Here is a 19831-nt window from a genome sequence, read left to right as displayed (position 1 = left end):
CCTGCTTTGAGCAGGGGGTTGGACTAGATGATCTCCTGAGGTCCCTTCCAACCCTGATATTCTATGATTCTATGATATCATGTTCTCTTCCCATTCATAATTAATGGTGACACAAAATAATGATCTAGTCTGGTGTTTCAACTGCCTGTAGGCTCAGGAAAGGCAATGCAGTGTTGAGGAGTAGGGGCTGTAAGATTTTGAAAGTTTTATTACGCTCTAAAGCAAAGAAAATCTCATTCCCCCACATCCAGTGCCCCCTTATCCGTTACGATCAAGTATTCTCCGTCAATTGCTTGAAACACACACATACAATTTATATACAGGCTTGGCATGGATACGTGTTTTATTCTTACTTTTACAGTTAGTATAAGAGGGGATGTCAAAAAAAACCGAGTTCAAATAAGCATTCTGTTGTAATAACTGGGCCTAACATTTGTAATCTTCACTGTAAAAAGTATATGAAAGTTCTTAAGAGGTTACAATAACCTATAATAAAAGTAGGTCAAGTGCATGGTAAACAAGAAAATATGGGAATGAGGCTACCTAAGCCAAGTCTGTCCTGGTGGAAATAGATTTAGTTAGGAAACAAAATAAATTATGCCTCTCCCTTTTACTACTTTTGGAGGTTCTTAAAAAGAGACTTGGGGGAAAAAGTCATCTCCCACGCACCCTGACTTGCCATCATTGCATCTCATCTTTAATCATCTCACTTTCCTCAACCCCAAGTCGGAAGAAACAAAGCAAACTGAAAGACTGTCGTCCTGAGAGGCCTTGTTTTGATTATGTTTTAACCTATATTCCCTCTTTCCCTTCTTCTCCTGTGATGAGTGATTATAATTTGCATTTTTTATTTTTGGCTGTAGACATATCCTGTTTGTTTTTCTTAAAGTCTCTAAGTGGTTGTAAGTTATGTTATTTTCTAAAAAGACCCCATAAAAAGCAAGGCTAGTAATGAAATTTATCCTGTTACCCCAGAACCACGCACTCTGTGCCTTTACCCTCCAGTGCAACTCCTTTAAATAATTCTAGCAGTTTTAGCTCTGCTGAAACGGTTTCCCATAAATTAACGATCATAATAGATGAACAGGAATGTATTGGAAAAAACTTTAAGATTCTATCTTAAATGTATAAAATCATTCCAAGAAATATAAATGCTTTTCAGGTATAATTTAAGCATAAAAAATAAGTTTAGAGTAAAAAATGTAATTAAAAAAAACTATTTTTAAAAGAACAATGTAAAAACAGAAACACATCTGAATTTGTGTTTTAACAAAATTAGCTACTAATAATGGTTTTATCAATTTAACGGGTAAAAATCAGCTAGTCTGTGTAGCAAGAGTTAAATAGTGTGCTAAGACCAGTCCATTTGAAATGTACATACATTACAAACAAATTTTAAAAATTCACAAATAAATAACTTCTCCATTTAAAAAAAAAATGGAAAACCCCTCTAAATACATTAACTTAAACTCTCAAATAAGTGTTAAAAAAGCTCAGCCTTTATTCTTTTTAAAAAATTAATATCAGCCATTCACAAATGTTACCAGCTGTTACAAAATTTCGCAGCCTTAAAAAAAGAAGCACCAAAATTAGACTATATAAACTTAATAAAAAGAAAAACAATGATTGGCGTTACTACAATTAAAAGTGCAAAATAGTTACTGAAATTAGTTCAATGTAATCATGAAAATAAAATGTAATAATTTCAAAAAGCAAAAAAAAAATTGGCACTATAAAATTACATATCATTTAAATCTTCAAGTGACATTGAGAGAAGAGCTAAAAAACTTAAGAGAAAAGTTCATTTAAAAAATTCAGTAGTGCAAGGACAATGTAACATTGTAAAAAGTCAGCAAAAAAGCAAACTTCTGTCACCTTTGCGTCCTCTGAAAACTGTTAAAAAGCTTTAAAATAATTAGCAAAAAATGAAAAGAAAAAAAATAAAGCAAGCACGTGGTAATAACAATACAAACAGTAAACAAAAGCAACTCCAAAGTAGTTAGTAAAAATATTCCATATTTAAACCAAACAATAAAAAATATTAATCCATATAATCCAAAATGCTAATATTTACATGTGCTTAACTGTTGTGAAAGAAAGAAAGAAAGAAAGAAAGAAAGAAAGAAAGAAAGAAAGAAAGAAAGAAAGAAAGAAAGAAAGAAAGAAAGAAAGAAAGAAAGAAAGAAAGAAAGAAAGAAAGAAAGAAAGAAAGAAAGACCCACAAAACACACATCTGGCAAAAAAAACAGTTAGTTTTCACAGACTTAAATAAAATAGTTATTAAAACAAATGTCTACTAAAAAGGTTACAAAATAAATCTTTATCAACAAAGCGTCAGCAGAGCTTTACATGAATGTGGCTTGGTTTAAGGAGAGAATATGGCATATTTAAGAACTCCCTCACAGCCTGGCAAATAGCTTATAATATTAAAACAAAAAAGACAAGTATTTCTAAGTCTTATAAAAAGTTAAGGCAAACCTACTTTGGGGATCAAAAACATCCCCAATGTAAAGACCATAGTTTTAAGGAACTTTTAATCAGGAAATTAAATTCTCAAATACAAAGCTACCTACCATGCCCAGCTTACCTAGGAACAAATTCACTGGTATAAATGGTGACAGTTTTAGATTTTGAATACAAAGTTTTACCTATTGAAAGGACAACCCTAAAACCCACCAAAGGCCTGTTAAAATCTGGTGAAACAATTCCAGAAGTAGCACATGTAGTTGCAGAAAAATTTCCCTGTAAACACACTAATTCAGAAAGGACAAGCATGGAGTTATCCTATAGCTAATTACATTCCACTCCATGTTTCCAGGAAACTAGCCTAATATTAGCACAGCCCCCCACCCCGCCCACCTCATCTCTTAAATTTTAAGGAGGGTAATGCCTTTATTTTAGTGAATAATCCATTGTCTAAAATGATTAAAATTCCTCTCCACCATTTAATTTAGGTATTGTGTCATCTTCCACACAGAAAGGCAGAAAGTTCGTCCCATCAGTCACCATGATTGGTAAAGTTAAAAACTAACCCCCCAAAATGTTATGTATGTGTTATGCTGTATCTTCCTTTCAATTTAGGATTTATTTTAAAAAATTTTCCCTACACCTAGCTAATTAATGGGCAAAAATGAGTTACATTTAAAAAATAAAAATCAATCAATGAAGTCCTGTTTAATGTTTAACAATCTAACATACTAGGTAAAGTTTTAAAAAAGCAGCACATAATTTCCAGAGCAAGTGAATAAATTAACAAAACTGGCAATAGTTTAACCTAAAAAGAAAATAAAGAATTAAAAAAATAATTCCAAAATGTCTGCCTGAATCGTTAAAAAAAAAAAAAAACACAAACATCTCCACAAAGTAAAATTTAAAACCTCTTCAAAATCAAATCTAGTGTATATAAAACAATATTGTATTCTTAGCTTCTGAAAAATCCATGCAAATTATTTTATTCTTAATACATACACCCTTGTGGCCAGTTTTTTTTTTTTTATCTAATCAGATTTTAACAATTCATTATAAACAACAAATGCTCCTAAACTGGTAGCAACGGCCGTTTATAAATCAAAACTTAGCCAAGCTAAGTAAAAAAAAAAAAAAAGTATTTTACCACATCTTAAATGTAGTGAACACTTTTTAAACCCTAAAAGTAGTTCCAAAACACCAACATCAGCTACTTTTTGCTTTAAAAAAAGTCAATGTATCTGGGGAAAAAAATGTCCCGGGGATAAAAATGTCCCCAAATTTAATTGTTTCATTCACAAAGGTTTACCTAAAGTAAATAAACTAAAATAATAATAAATAATAATAATGTTTTAATTTTTAGTACAACTAAAAATAATGTAAAAACCCAACGAATATATGCTAAAACAACTTAAAAATGCTTGTCAAAACTGTCTTTAGTAAAAAGTCAATAAAAAAAGAGTAAATTATTTGGGCTTTAAAATTTCCTCAAATGGTCTACAACCCCCAAGTTCATAAAGTGCAATTTCTAATTAATTAAAAAATATATCAAAAGTACATAGTTTTTTGTAACCCTGCAATTACTGCAATTCATCCCAGAATATGCTAGAGTACACTTTAGTAAATTTACAAATACATAAGGATTGGGACTGGGAACCTGCACAAAATCAGACTAAAAAAAAATAATTATAAACAAAATTAATTCAAGACCCTAGCTTAATTTACCCTCAAAGAAGCAAAAAGTATTACTTAAAGATTGCATGTATAGAAGTCAGTATAAGTGCCAAGCTATTAATTATGCAATCAAAAAATTGCTGTAAAAATACTCAAACTATAAAAAAGAAATAATAAAAAAGTCACTATTCACATTAACCACCAGTCTTTAAAATAACTAAAATCCAATAACATTTTTAAAGTAAAGTGTCAAGTGCCAAACTAATCTCCTAAATTCAGGGGGGAAGGAGGGGAAGAGAGTAAAAATGAAGTATTTTAAAAATAGTTTGCAAAAGCACAAAATTAACCCAACTACATCAACATCAGGACAAAAAGAACACGGACAATTTATTTGGGCATAAGCTTTCGTGAACTGTAGCTCACTTCATCGGATGCATGCAGTGGAAAATACAGTAGGAATATTTTTTTTTTACCGTCACCTACTACAGGACAGGCCCAACAAAGGAAGTTACAGAACACCACTAGCCGTCACCTTCAGCCCCCAACTAAAACCTCTCCAACGCATCATCAAGGATCTACAACCTATCCTGAAGGACGACCCATCACTCTCACAGATCTTGGGAGACAGGCCAGTCCTCGCTTACAGACAACAAATACTCACCAGCAACCTCACACCACACAACAAAAACACTAACCCAGGAACCTATCCTTGCAACAAAGCCCGTTGCCAACTCTGTCCACATATCTATTTAAGGGACACCATCAAGGGCTCATTCACCTGCACAACTACCAATGTAATATATACCATCATGTGCCAGCAATGCCCCTCTGCCATGTACATTGGCCAAACCGGACAGTCTCTATGCAAAAGAATAAATGGACACAAATCAGACATCAAGAATTATAACATTCAAAAACCAGTTGGAGAACACTTCAACCTCCCTGGACACTCAGTTACAGACCTAAAAGTCACAATTCTTCAACAAAATAACTTCAAAAACAGACTCCAAAGAGAAACTGCAGAACTGGAATTAATTTTCAAACTGGACACCATTAAATTAGGCTTGAATAAAGACTGGGAGTGGATAAGTCATTACACAAACTAAGAACTATTTCCCCATGCTAATTTTTCCCCTACTGTTACTTACACCTTCTTGTCAACTATTTGCAATGGGCCATCCTGATGATCACTACAAAAGTTTTTTTTCTCCTGCTGATAATAGCCCACCTTAATTGATTAGTCTTGTTACAGTTGGTAAGGCAACATCCATTTTTTCATGTTCTTTGTATGTGTATATATATATATATATCTTTGTACTGTATTTTCCACTGCATGCATCTGATGAAGTGGGTTTTAGCCCACAAAAGCTTAAGCCCAAATAAATTTGTTAGTCTCTAAGGTGCCATAAGTACTCATTCTTTTTGCGTTTACAGACTAACACGGCTACCACTCTGAAACCTGTCAACATCAGGACAGTAATCTTAAGACAATACTAAAAGAAAAAGTAACTTATTTGTCCACAAAGTTTACAGTATCCATCTTATAAAGAAAATAATTTGTGCCAATTTACCCATTGCACACATATGTAGTTATTCATTTAATCAAAAGAGGGTCCAGCATGCTAGCACAAAAATACATGATCAAAACCCCCAAAAAATCTTACAACACTTTAAACTAATTCCTGTCACAAGTCATTATGCTGACTTTGCTGCTGTATTAGCCTTAAAGTCAGCTCTAAAAACTAATGTATAGACTTTCATTTTAGGTACAAATGAAAACTACGTGACGAGTAGCCTCCTGTTATGTCTTTGTACCTGGCGTACCTACACATTCCAAAATGCTAAAAGAAAACAAAGCAAATGCTGTAAACTACTTGCACTAACAAATCAATTAATTCAAACCCATAAATTAACCATTCATTAAAACACAGTGGAAAATGATTCACATGCAAATAAACAAAATCATCTAAACAAGTGGTTCTAGGCAGGGGTACATGTACCCTGGGGGTACGCAGAGATCATCCGGGGGCTACATCAACTCATCTAGAGATTTGCCTAGTTTTACAACAGGCTACATAGAAAGCAAGTTAAGGAAGTATGGGCTGGATGAATGCACTATAAGGTGGTAGAAAGCTGGCTAAATTGTCGGGCTCAACGGGTAGTGATCAATGGCTCCATGTCTAGTTGGCAGCCGGTATCAAGTGGAGTGCCCCAAGGGTCGGTCCTGGGGCCGGTTTTATTCAATATCTTCATAAATGATCTGGAGGATGGTGTGGATTGCACTCTCAGCAAATTTGCGGATGATACTAAACTGGGAGGAGTGGTAGATACGCTGGAGGGGAGGGATAGGATACAGAAGGACCTAGACCAATTGGAAGATTGGGCCAAAAGGAATCTGATGAGGTTCAATAAGGATAAGTGCAGGGTCCTGCACTTAGGACGGAAGAACCCAATGCACAGCTACAGACTAGGGACCGAATGGCTAGGCAGCAGTTCTGCAGAAAAGGACCTAGGGGTGACAGTGGACGAGAAGCTGGATATGAGTCAGCAGTGTGCCCTTGTTGCCAAGAAGGCCAATGGCATTTTGGGATGTATAAGTAGGGGCATAGCGAGCAGATCGAGGGACGTGATCGTTCCCCTCTATTCGACATTGGTGAGGCCTCATCTGGAGTACTGTGTCCAGTTTTGGGCCCCACACTTCAAGAAGGATGTGGATAAATTGGAGAGAGTCCAGCGAAGGGCAACAAAAATGATTAGGGGACTGGAACACATGAGTTATGAGGAGAGGCTGAGGGAGCTGGGATTGTTTAGCCTGCAGAAGAGAAGAATGAGGGGGGATTTGATAGCTGCTTTCAACTACCTGAAAGGGGGTTCCAAAGAGGATGGCTCTAGACTGTTCTCAATGGTAGCAGATGACAGAACGAGGAGTAATGGTCTCAAGTTGCAGTGGGGGAGGTTTAGATTGGATATTAGGAAAAACTTTTTCACTAAGAGGGTGGTGAAACACTGGAATGCGTTACCTAGGGAGGTGGTAGAATCTCCTTCCTTAGAGGTTTTTAAGGTCAGGCTTGACAAAGCCCTGGCTGGGATGATTTAACTGGGAATTGGTCCTGCTTTGAGCAGGGGGTTGGACTAGATGACCTTCTGGGGTCCCTTCCAACCCTGATATTCTATGATTCTATGATTCTATGATTCACGAGCGAAGTCAGTACAAACTAAAATTTCATACAGACAATGACTTGTTTAGACTGCTGTATAGACTATACACTGAAAGGGAAGCCCAATATTTCTATTCCAATTGATGTGTATTATAATTGTATGATAAAAATGAAAAGGTAAGCAATTTTTCAGTAATAGTGCATTGTCACACTTTTGTATTTTTGTGTCCGATTTCGTACTTTTTAAGAGATGTGAAATTTGGGGGTACGCAAGACAAATCAGACTCCTGAAAGGGGTACAGTAGTCTGGAAAGGCTGAGAGCCACTAAACAATAATAAAACTATCACACTTGCCAAAAAAAAGTGCACTAAATGGAACGCCATGGGAATTTACATCACCTGACAAAACCCCAGGTGAAAACACTAACTCTGGCTTAATCAATAAGCTGTTGACTTAACTGCTTTTAAGTGTTTATCAAAAAAAAAAGGGGGGGGGGTGGAAGCCAATGTGAAAAGTGTGAGAGACACAGATTATACACACAGATACTTTGCAACTCCCTCCTACATTCAAAATCAGCCTATATTCAATGTAGCACTCTCCTCCCATTCATAGTCACTGTACACAATATAGCAGCTTGATTTCCCATTCAGGGTCAGTCAATACAGGATACAGCTGGGCTCCAGCCCCTGCTCCTGAATCTTCGCTGCCCCCACCCCTCCAATACCATTTTTGGTCACTCCATACAGCTGTCAGACTGTTTTATTCTTGTCTCATCCTATTTCACACCATTCAGGGTGTTGTTCCTGTTCCCAAAGGGAAACACACCCCTGAGATCTGGATTCACTCTGAACCCATATCAGATGTCACAACAACAGTGAATTAGTCCAGGTGCTCATCCTGCTTTGCATTGCTCCACAGCTTCCAGGTGCACATCAGGGGCTGAAAGCCATGATGCCCTGTCGCTACTTTGGTTATTGGTCTGAAATCTCCCCATGGCCCGTCAGAGACAGAAACTGTCATAAAAATAAAGGGAAGGGTAACCACCTTTCTGTATACAGTGCTATAAAATCCATCCTGGCCAGAGGCAAAACCCCTTCACCTGTAAAGAGTTAAGGAGCTAAGATAACCTTGCTGGCACCTGACCAAAATGACCAGTTAGGAGACAAGATACTTTCAAAGCTGGGGCGGGGGGGGACAAAGGGTCTGTCTGTCTGTCTGATGCTTTTGCCAGGAACAGATCAGGAATGCAGCTCAGAACTCCTGTAAAAAGTTGGTAAGTAATCTAGCTAGAAATGCATTAGATTTCCTTTTGTTTAATGGCTGGTCAAATAAGGCTGTGCTGAATGGACTGTATATTCCTGTTTTTGTGTCTTTTTGTAACTTAAGGTTTTGCCTAGAAACATTCTCTATGTTTTGAATCGGATTACTCTGTAAGGTATTTACCATCCTGATTTTACAGAGGTGATTCTTTTACCTTTTCTTTGATTAAAATTCTTCTTTTAAGAACTGATTGATTTTTCATTGTTCTTAAGATCGAAGCATTTGGGTCTGTGTTCACCTGTACCAATTGGTGAGGATTCTTATCAAGCCTTACCCAGGAAAGGGGGTGTAGGGCTTGGGGGGATATTTTGGGGGAATATCCAGGTGGATATTTCAAGTGGGCTCTTTCCCTGTTCTTTGTTTAACACGCTTGGTGGTGGCAGCATACTGTTCAAGAACAAGGCAAAGTTTGTATCTTGGGGAACAGAGTAGCAGCCGTGTTAGTCTGTATTCGCAAAAAGAAAAGGTATAAGCTTTCGTGAGCTACAGCTCACTGCTCTAATAAATTGGTTAGTCTCTAAGGTGCCACAAGTCCTCCTTTTCTTTTATCTTGGGGAAGTTTTTAACCAAAGCTGGTAAGAATAAACTTGGGGGAGGTCTTTCATGCAGGTCCCCACATCTGTACCCCAGAGTTCAGAGTGGGGAAGGATCCTTGACAGAAACATACCTGTGTCACTCCCCAGCTCCAGTCGCAGCATCTCTAGGGGAAGAAGAGGATGGGAGAGGTCAGAATTGAAGCCCTCACATTCAGTGGGAGGTTCCCAATAGTTATTAACAGGGCCCTAACAAATTCGTGGCTGTGAAAAATGTGTCATGGACCATTAAATCTGGTCTCCCCTGTGAAATCTGGTCTTTCGTGTACTTTTACTCTTTACTATAAAAGTATACAAAAGTACACGGCGTCTCTCAAACTGGGAGTCACAAGGCTATGGGGGGGGGTGGAAATCGCACTATTGCCACCCTTACTTCTATGCTGCTGGCGGCAGGGCTGCCTTGAGAGCTGGGCACCCGGCCAGCAGCCGCTGCTTTCCAGCCACCCAGGTCTGAAGACAGCACAGAAGTAAGGGTGACAATAGCTTGAATCCTCCGCAATAGCCATGAGTCAGTTTGAGAAACACTGAGTCTTCCAAGAGATCATAGAATCATAGGGTTGGAAGGGACCTCAGGAGGTCATCTAGTCCAACCCCCTGCTCAAAGCAGGACCAAACCCCAATTTTTGCCCCAGATCCCTAAATGGCCCCCTCAAGGATTGAACTCTCAACCCTGGGTTTAGTAGGCCAATGCTCAAACCACTGAGCTATCCCTCCCCCCTTTTTTTTTTTTTTTTTTATGGGAGCAGGCTGTTCACAGCAAGCCTTACCGAAGGAGCTCCCTTGTCCAGTTCACTTGCAACTTCACAGGCTTCCCATTATGGCTGAAGAAATGCCTGGCTTGCCCTCTAAGGCAACTGGATTTATTTCCAAACACTCAAGCTTCCTCACAGCAAGTCCAGCCCTCTCTGCCTTCATAGAATCATAGAATATCAAGGTTGGAAGGGACCTCAGGAGGTCATCTAGTCCAACCCCCTGCTCAAAGCAGGACCAATCCCCAATTTTTGCCCCAGATCCCTAAATGGCCGCCTCAAGGATTGAACTTGCAACCCTGTGTTTAGCAGGCAAATGCTCAAACCACTGAGCTATCCGAGTCTTAAGGCCTTTATATGTTTTGCCATTTTTAAATACATACTCATGTTTTATTACAACACCACGAGATTTAAATATCTGAAACTGTGATATTCAAGATTTTTTAAACGTTAAAATTGTGAAATTTACAAAAATGGACCATGAATTTGGTAGGGCCCTAGTTATTAATGTAACTGCTGTTAACTATGAGATGGTGACACAGACTGAGGCCGATAACGCAGCCGCTGCAGACAGAGCCAGCCCCACAGGGCTACTCCCATAGGGAAGGGCGACCTGCTGAACTGGGGCTGTGAGATGGAGCCCAGGGTCAGTGACATCACTAGAGACCCCGACTCCTCCCCAGGACCAGGGTCGCTCTAACCAGAGGAGACGCCACCCCCAGACTCCAACTCACCTTTGAATCCCAGCAGCACCTCCTGCAGGTGGGCGCTTTTCAGAGAGAAATCGCTGAGTCTCTTCTCCAGCTCTGCAAACCCCAGCTCCAGCTTCCGAAACGTCCCGTCCTCCCTGCTGAGGAAAGGAGAAGGGGTAAGAACTGGGACCAATCCCCACGCCAACCATTTGTTACTGTTCTTTATTAAGTCCTTTATTTTCACGATCAGTATCACTCAGTAGGGAAACAGCCCCCTCTCACACACATTCAGGGCCCCTGCTATTTCTACTGTTTGTTTCCTTTCCTTTCCTTTCCCACCCTCCTGTCTCCATTTCTCTCTCTCCTCACTGTCTTTGTGTCTCTCCTCTGTTCTTCCCTCTCTACATCAGCTCCCTATTCCCACCCCTCAAAGGCTTCTCTCCCACCACTCCCCTTCCACCTGCTCAATTGATTGGCCATGGAATACTGAATGTCGATGTTAAAGTGTCGTCATTTCAGTTGACACTGCAATGAGATTAAGAGAGGACAAGGGCATTCACGCCTCTCTGAATTGGTGTTTCAGGCTGTCTGCAGACTCAGGAAGGCAACATTGTCTCCGTGTCCATTTGGGAGAGTTTCTTTGTAACCAGGAGAGCTAGAAACTTACTTTTAAAAAAATGGAAAGCTGAGATTCTGCACACTCTGAATACATGATGTTGCCACATAAATAGGTCAGACAAGCCAGGTCTGGCCTCTATGTCTGACAGCCCTGGTGGGACCTCATTAGCTGTAAGAGTAACAGGCTCTGGCCCTTGCTGAGGAAGCCGCTAGGGGAGACAGAATCCCAGGCTCTAAGCCAGCATGTCACACTCCAAGGGCAGGGAGAAGCTCTGTATCCAGTGCAGTTTCCAAGCGTAATGGAACATGAGGGGGAGTGAAATGGAACCAGGGACTCACCTGCTCCCAGCACCCTGCAGAAGGAGAGAAGAAAGAAGCCATCAGAGGACTTGTCGCAGCCTGGGGAGCTCTCCTGCTCTGCAGGGGAATTACCATTGGAGTCTAATTTCAGACACTCGGGTTCATGTTTCCAGAGCAGCTGCCATCCCCTCAAGCAGAGACTTCTGCTCTCAGCAGCCCCACAAATCCTTGCTGAGAAATTGCCACAGGGGGAAGTTTCTCCCCAGGCATTTTACAGGAAGAAAATATTTGCTGCATTGAAAGTGAAATTCACTCTGACACCACTAAACCCATTAATCTGGTAGCAGTGGGGTCTTAGGCCTGGCTCAGGACCACGGCATGGGGGGAGGGGGATTTCAGTCTCCAAGTGCAAATGCAGACAGACATTTACAGGGCAGGAGAGAAGGTCTTGGGGTTGCAGCATCCAGGACTCCCGGGATCCATCCCTGGCGCCGCTGCCAGACTTGCTGTGTGACCTTGGGCAGAGCTCTGCCCCTCCCCCGCCTCACTTCCCCCATCTCTCCCATAGGGATAATGCCCCTGACCCCACTTTGTAAAGTGCTTTGGGGTCTAAGGCTGAGACACTCCTATAGGAACGCTGCGTATGACCATTGCAATGACAGTCTGACCTGCAGGGGTTGGCTCAGCGGCTGCTGCCCCTTCTCTCCTCCCCGCTCACTGTGCAGGGAAATCTCCCACGATAGTCTGCAAATGCCCTCATCCCTTCTCTGGACAATGGCTCTCTCTAGCTCTTCCAGCTGGTACAGCAGCCGCTGCTCCTGCTCCTCCAGAAACCCTCGCAGCTCCTGCCACTCCCAGACGATCTTCTGCCTCTCAGCTTCTGTCTGTATCTGCAATCACAGAGAGAGGGCGGCTTGGTAACAGGGGAACACAGAACATAAGAATGGCCACACTGGGTCTGACCAAAGGTCCATCTAGCCCAGTGTCCTGTCTTCCGACAGTGGCCAATGCCAGGTGCCCCAGAGGGAATTAACAGAACCGTGATCATCAAGTGATCCATCCCCTGTCGCCTATTCCCAGCTTCTGGCAAACAGAGGCTAGGGACACCATCCTTGCCCATCCTGGCTAATAGCCACTGATGGACCTGTCCTCCATGAACTTCTCCAGTTCTTTTTTGAACCCTGTTATAGTCTTGGCCTTCACAACATCCTCTGGCAAAGAGTTCCATAGGTTGACTGCGCGTTGTGTGAAGAAATACTTCCCTTTGTCTGTTTTAAACCTGCTGCCTATTGATTTCATTGGGTGACCCCTAGGTCTTGTGTTAGGAGAAGGAGTAAATAACACTTCCTTATTTACTTTCTCCACACTAGTCATTTTATAGACCTCAATCATATCCCCCCTTAGTCATCTCTTTTCCAAGCTGAAAAGTCCCAGTCTTATTAATCTCTCCTCATACGGAAGCTGTTCCATACCCCTAATAATTTTTGTTGCCCTTTTCTGCATCTTTTCCAATTCCAATAGATCTTTTTTGAGATGGGGCGACCACATCTGCATGCAGTATTCAAGATGTGGACGTACCATGGACTTGTACAGAGGCAACATGATATTTTCTGTCTTATTCTCTATCCCTTTCCTAATGATTGCCAACATTCTGTTTGCTTTTTTGACTGCTGCTGCACATTGAGTGGATGTTTTCAGAGAACTATCCACAGTGACTCCAAGATCTCATTGAGACCCCATCATTTTATACGTATAGTTGGGATTATGTTTTCCAAAGTGCATTACATTGCATTTATCAATACTGAATTTCATCTGCCATTTCATTGCCCTGTCACCCAGTTTTGTGAGATTCCTTTGTAGCTCTTCGCAGTCTGCTTTGGGCTTAACTTTCTGGAGTAGTTTTGTACCATCTGCAAATTTTGCCACCTCACTGTTTATCCCTTTTCCCAGATCATTTATGAATATGTTGAATAGGACTGGTCCCAGTACAGACCTCTGGGGGACACCACTATTTACCTCTCTCCATTCTGAAAACTGACCATTTATTCCTACCCTTTGTTGCCTTTTAATCAGTTACTGATCTATGAGAGGACCTTCCCTCTTATCCCATGACTGCTTATTTTGCTTAAGAGCCTTTGATTAACCATAAATGTGCCTCCAGTTTTATTGACCAGAACATAGGATCTCTTGCAGTGGGTGATGCAATTAGGCCAGGAAGGGTGGAGGGATCGGGGTGGGGTGAGCTGTACATCACCAACAAGAAGGACTGTTTTTCCCAGAATCTCATCAACTTGAACTGAGCCAAACTCTCCATCCCACATTTCATCTCTTTGCCCCCCTTCTCCCCTAAAGGTGCTAAAAAGGATCCCCGGTCACTGAGACATGCAGACAGCCCATGGGCAAGGGCTCTGGGCTAACATAGACTGACCCTCTCCTGCCCAGCAGCCTCCTGCACCCTAAGGGCATCATGTTACCCACGTATCTGAGCATGCCTCTCCCTGGGCTCCAGTGGGGACGATTTCAGGGCTAAGGCTGGAAGGACAGGCCCTGCATTCACCACATCACCCAGGGCAGTGGTTCTCAGCCAGCGGTACCCGTATTCCTGGATGTACCCAGAGGCCTTCAAGGGGGCCCATCAACTCATCTCGAGATTTGCCTAGTTTTACAACAGGCTACATAAAAAGCACGAGCGAAGTCAGTACAAACAAATTTCATACAATGACTTGTTTAGACTGCTGAATAGACTAAACACTTGAAATGGAAGTACAAGGTTTATATTCAAATGGATTTATTTTATAATTACACGGTAAAAATGAGAACGTCGGCCATTTTTTCGGTACTAGCGGCTGTGACTCTTTTGCATTTGTGTGTCCGATTTTGTAAGCAGGTTGTTTCTAAGAGAGGTGAAACTTGGGGCTACACAAGACAAATCAGCCGGCTGAAAGGGGGCCAGTCGTCTGGAACGGTTGAGAGCCGCTGATTCAGGGCACCGGGATCCCAGGCAAATCTGCAGGGCAGGGGCTCCCGGGGAACCTACCAGCAGCTCCTCGCTTTGCTGCTGCTCCTCGGCTTTGGCTGCTTCTCGCTCTTTTCCCAAAGGGGCCCGATGCTCTCGTGGGGGCTCCTGGAAGAAGTGGGGGAGGGGCTTAGAAACTGCCGCAAATGGCCTCCCAGCTGCCAGATTTCAGGGCCCGTCCTGCCCTGCCCTGCCCTGCCGAGGGTCGTGCAGAGTCTCTGAGACTCAGACTTTTATCCCAGGTCTTGTTTGGCCTCAGCGAGGCAGCTCTGAGAGGGGCTGGTGAAAGGGGCACCAGGTTTTCCAGAGAAAACTCAGGACCCCTTGGAGAAGTGACAGGGGTGCAGCCCCCCCAACCCGAACATCCCCAGGCCCTGCCCACATCTCAAGCAGCCAACGTCAGATATTGCCCCCAACTTCCCCAGCTCCAACCCCCAATGCTCCCGCAGGGCCAGATCTGAACATGGACCCCCCCCCCCCGCAACCAAATATCCCCCAAACCCCCGTTCCGCCCTCCCGCCCCAAACTCCAGCAGCCCCACGATCCCCAACACCAGCCACTGCCCCCCTCCCCAGATGCCCCTGCTCTGACCCCCACCAGATCCCCCCCAGCTGCCACCATCCCCTCGCTCTCCGGGCTCAGCCTGGGCTCCGAGCTCTGCAGCCGAACCGGGCTCCGGGCCCTCCCGGCAGGAGCGTGTCCGCCCCACGCGTGTCTCGGGCCCACGCTTCCCCTCCGCCCACCCGGGCCCTGCCCGCTCCGCGCGGCCCCCAGTCCTACCGCGCTGCCCCGCGGGCTGCAGGGGTGGAGCAGCCTCCGCGCTGCGCTCCCAGCCCCGGCCATGGCTCCGCTGCAAACACAAAGGGCTCCTGGGTTGGGGGGAGGCAGGAAGGGGCGGCTCCTACCCGGGCCGGGACCTGCCCCTGCCCCGGGCGGTCCCCTCGCAGGGCCGAGAAAAACCTGAACCCGGGCAGCCAGCGGGGGGGCCATGCACCCATAGGAGGGAGGGGAAACGTTGTTGACATTGAAAGAGCAGTGAAAGCCAATGGGGCATGGTTAAACCTACCAGCATTAATCTACTTCTTTGAGAGAAATCCAGGAGAGGGTACCACATACCATCTAAAATATGAGCCCTGCCCCAAAGAGAAAAAATATTTGCAAATCATTCATTAAATGCCTGAACTAAACAGTATTCATGAATAAGTCGAGATTTCTGTTTACTATTTTGGTCATCAAGCAAGCAGCCTCTGCTTAAATGACATTGATTTTTGTGGAGAATGCGGAAGACAACTTCCATATGAGGAGAGATTAATAAGACTGGGACTTTTCAGCTTGGAAACCAGATGACTAAGGGGGATATTTACTCCTTCTCATAACACAAGAACTAGGGGTCGGCCAATAAAATTAATAGGCAGCAGGTTTAAAACAAACAAACGCAAGTATTTCTTCATACAATGCATAGTCAACCTGTGGAACTCCTTGCCAGAGGATGTTGTGAAGGTCAAGATTATAACAGGATTCAAATAAAAACTAGAGAAGTTCATGGAGGGTAGATCCATCAACGGCTATTAGCCAGGCTGGGCAGGGATGGTGTCCCTAGCCTGTTTGCCAGAAGCTGGGAATGAGCGACAGAGGATGGATCATGTGATGATTGCCTGTTCTGTTCATTCCCTCTGGGGCACCTGGCGTTGGCCACTGTTGGCAGACAGGACACTGGGCTAGATGGACCTTTGGTCTGACCCAGTGTGGCGGTTCTTATGTTCTGTGTTGCCTCTACTGCAACCTTGTCAGCTATGGAAAGGAAAACAAGGATCGCAGGATGGGAAAAAACACAAAAGCATGTCCAAAACACACATCATATCTTTGAGCAGACGAGTAAAGTGAATCTGGTTGTTCGTCTTACAAGAACAAAAGTTATCCTCTAGCAAAGAATTCCACCTGCAAGTTTTGTTTTTATTCCTTGTCACAATGGTGAAATTATCCAAATTAGAAATATGCCTCTTTTTCTTTGTGTCCAGAGTTAAAACAGAGACATCATCATGGTAGCAAATGGTGATGGGAGAGGGCCCAATAGGTCCGAATGCATGGAGATCATCCTCAAGAGAACCCTTCCATTTGTGGGGTGGGGGGAGAAGCCATCCGTTTTACAAAGGAGTACCTAGATCAGTGGTTCTCAACCCGTGGCCTACATGCCGCCCAATTAGCACACGGCTGTGGCCCAGCTGTGTGCTAAAAATCATTCAAAATTTGCTGCTCTGGTCTGGCAGGGGGTGGGGCTGGCTGAGGGGGAGACAGCATCTTGCAGTCTGCACCAGTGTTCCTGCCAGCAGGGGGCTGGTGAGTGGGTCTGTGGGTAGGTTGAAGGGAACTAGGGGTTTGTCCCAGGTTTTAGGTGGGGTCCTTTCCTGGCCCCCCTTCTCGGGTCCTGGCTGCTGGCCTTGCTGGGCACTCTGGTCCTGGATGGTGTCCAGGTCCAGGGCCTGGGTCCCAGCAGAGCCAGCTCTAGGTTTTTTGCTGCCCCAAGCTCCAAAAGCACAACTGCCCAACCCAAAAAAAAAAAAAAAGGTGGCCAGAAAGCCACCCCTGGGATTGTGCCACCCCAAGCATGTGCTTGCTTTGCTGGTACCTAGAGCCGGTCTGGGTCCCAGCTCTTGCCTGGCCTCGCGTGGTGGGGTCTGGGTCTGAGTCCTGGCTCCTGTCCGGGCTTGTGCAGCACGACCTCCACAGTAGGGTTTGGGTCCCAGATCCTGGCTGTGCCCACGTGGCAGGGTCTGGGTCTGGGGTCCGGCTCCTGTGTGCAGCAGAGTCTGGGTCCAGATCTGGGGTTGGGGTCCTGGTCTAGGTCTAGGTCCCAGCTCCTGCCTGGCCCCGTGTGGTGGGGTCCTGATCTGGGGTCCGGCTCATCCCTGGCCCCGTGCGGCGAGGTCTAGGTCTAGGGTCTGGCTCCTGCATGCAAAGGGGTCTGGGTCTGGGGTCCATCTGCCTGGCCTGTGCCCAGGACTCCACTACTGGCCCCGCTCTGGGCAGGGGCACTGGGCATAGGGGACTGTGGGCAGTTTTAGGGCAGGGGAGTGCTGTGGTTCTCAACTTAACACAGCCTCTCCCCCACAGCTGGCTGGGGCTGGCAGGCTGGTGCTTGGGCTGCACTTAACACATTGGTAGGTAAAACAGGTTGAGAACCACTGACCTAGATATAAAGTTGAACCAGGGGCTAGATCCTCAAACACATACATCACAAGTTATTGTCATCCAATACTTCCGCATACGTCAATGAAGGGGCCATTCTGAAGGCAGTTCTTGCTGGGTTTGTTGAAACACTGGAGATGAAACTAGAAGCTCAGATTGGGGGGTGCATGAGCCCCCAGTTTGGGAAGGTTAGCTCCCAGTCCCACTCCTTCCGCCATAGGCCGGGGGACAGGGGACGACGACATGGGGAAAGAGCAGGACACGGAGAGGGGTCTCACAGTGGAGCATGGAAGGGGCCACGCCTGGCTATCTGGGGAGGCTTAGCCTCCCCCTGGCCTATGATCTCATCTTCACGGGCGGTAGGTAAGATTCTGAAAAGAAACCCCTCTGGGTAATTCAGAACTGCCCCCACTGTCTTGCTCCTGAGCATCATTTACCCTCTCTGATTTTTCCCCTCAAATTTCTTTAGGGCACTGTAGTCCTACGCATTTGGGGGGTGGGGGCTGGGGGTTTCTGTGCCATAGGGGGCACCAGGGCCAGGGGCTTCAGTCTCGTGGGGTGCACCAGGGCTCCTGCAGGTTTGAAAATATTTACTGGAGCAACACTTCAGATGGCTCCAGCTGAAGTTAAGCCCTCCTCTCATGATTTCAAAGCCAGTCTCAGGGGTTTTGGTCACCTGGGGTTGGCAGGGCTGCCCCTTGGTACAGCCAGGAGCAGATAGTAACCCCAAGGAAAGGCAGGGTCAGGCCAGTGCCTTCAGCAGATGTTGCTAAACATCTTTATCATAGAATGATAGAAGATTAGGATTGGAAGAGACCTCAGGAAGTATCTAGTCCAACCCCCTGCTCAAAGCAGGACCAATCCCCAACTAAATCATCCCAGCCAGGGTTTTATCAAGCAGGGTGTTAAAAACCTCTAAGGATGGTTACCACCTCCCTAGGGAACCCATTCCAGGGCTTCACCACCCTCCTAGTGAAATAGTGTTTCCTAATATCCAAACTAGACCTCCCGCACTGCAAGGTGAGACCATTGCTCCTTGTTCTGTCATCTGCCACCACTGAGAACAGCCGAGCTCCCTCCTCTTTGGAACCCGCTTCAGAGCTGAGCGAATTCTAACCGGGGCAGCAGCTTTTAGCCTTGCAGTGTGTGTGTGAGAGCCAGTCCATCCCCTCTGAGGCGTGCTGGGGGCGGGGGGTTCCCAGCAGAGGAAACCCTTGTCCCAGTGAGCAGCTGCAGCCGGGTTGCTATCCAGAGACACAGGAAGGGGCTGGAGCAGGAGAGATCAGGAGGCAGGAAGAAAACAAAGTACACAGATAATACCGAGGCGCTCACTGCAAAATGCAAGACGCTGCCTCCTCCATTGTGACCTGGGAGCTGAGTGGCTGCTGCTTCCCCATGGGGATCTGTGCTGGGGAGAGACCTTCCTTCATGCTCCTTATGTACCCGGCCAAGTGCGGGGGACTTTCTCCAGCTGGATCTAGCCCCCTAGGGCAGCCCTGGGCTCTACCAACATCAACTCCTGAGCTGGAGACTTCAGGTGACTGAGAGTCCCAGGGGAAAGTGCTGGGGACCGGCAGGAAAGTGACTCTCTGGCTGCCCAAGGGATCCTCAGATGTTGCAACCCTAGGCAATGAAGCCTCTGTCCTCTCTCTGCCTCTAGCTCAGGTCAGAAGCTGCCCCAGAGGGCAAAACTGGCGGGGGGAGGGAATTGGGGCCCCAGTGGGGATTAGAATCATAGAATATCAGGGTTGGAAGGGGCCTCAGGAGGTAACCAGTCCAACCCCCTGCTCAAAGCAAGAGTTGGGGAAGGGGAGGTGTCAGGAAGCAAAAGGGATGAAAAATAAGCCAGAGTTGCAGGGAGGGGAAGACAGACTGTGAACTCTGTACAGGCAAGAGATTGCAGGGGAGAAGAAAAGCAGCTGATCTGGGAAGGGCGGGGACATCTCTGATTTTGCCACTTCTCTCAACTCTTGACAAAATTCTCTCCCCGTCTCTCCCTAATTGTCACATAGGGATTGTCATAAATATAAATATAAATATAAATATAAAGGGAAGGGT

General features: G+C 44.9%; 1 protein-coding gene across 4 annotated transcripts in view; it reads right to left on the bottom strand.

The window, feature by feature from the left end:
• LOC311514062 (uncharacterized protein) overlaps positions 1–19831 on the bottom strand; it is a 47289-nt gene that overhangs the window by 19524 nt on the left and 7934 nt on the right. For 3 of the 4 annotated variants that reach the window (XM_084616373.1, XM_084616374.1, XM_084616376.1), the window contains exons 2-7: positions 15368–15720; positions 14609–14695; positions 12240–12461; positions 11611–11624; positions 10696–10811; positions 9287–9319 (exon numbers count right to left, since the gene is read on the bottom strand). In XM_084616373.1, coding sequence (XP_084472499.1) covers positions 9287–9319; positions 10696–10811; positions 11611–11624; positions 12240–12461; positions 14609–14695; positions 15368–15577 — 682 coding nt within the window. In that variant the 5' untranslated portion in view covers positions 15578–15720. The remainder of the gene's footprint in view (positions 1–9286; positions 9320–10695; positions 10812–11610; positions 11625–12239; positions 12462–14608; positions 14696–15367; positions 15721–19831) is intronic. The other variant, XM_084616375.1, reaches the window with a different exon arrangement.

The sequence above is a fragment of the Lepidochelys olivacea genome (assembly GCF_965140295.1).
Source record: "Lepidochelys olivacea isolate rLepOli2 genome assembly, chromosome: 28".
Classification (NCBI taxonomy): domain Eukaryota; kingdom Metazoa; phylum Chordata; order Testudines; family Cheloniidae; genus Lepidochelys; species Lepidochelys olivacea.
The sequence above is the reverse complement of the archived record's forward strand: the minus strand, read 5'-3'. Positions and strand labels throughout refer to the sequence as shown.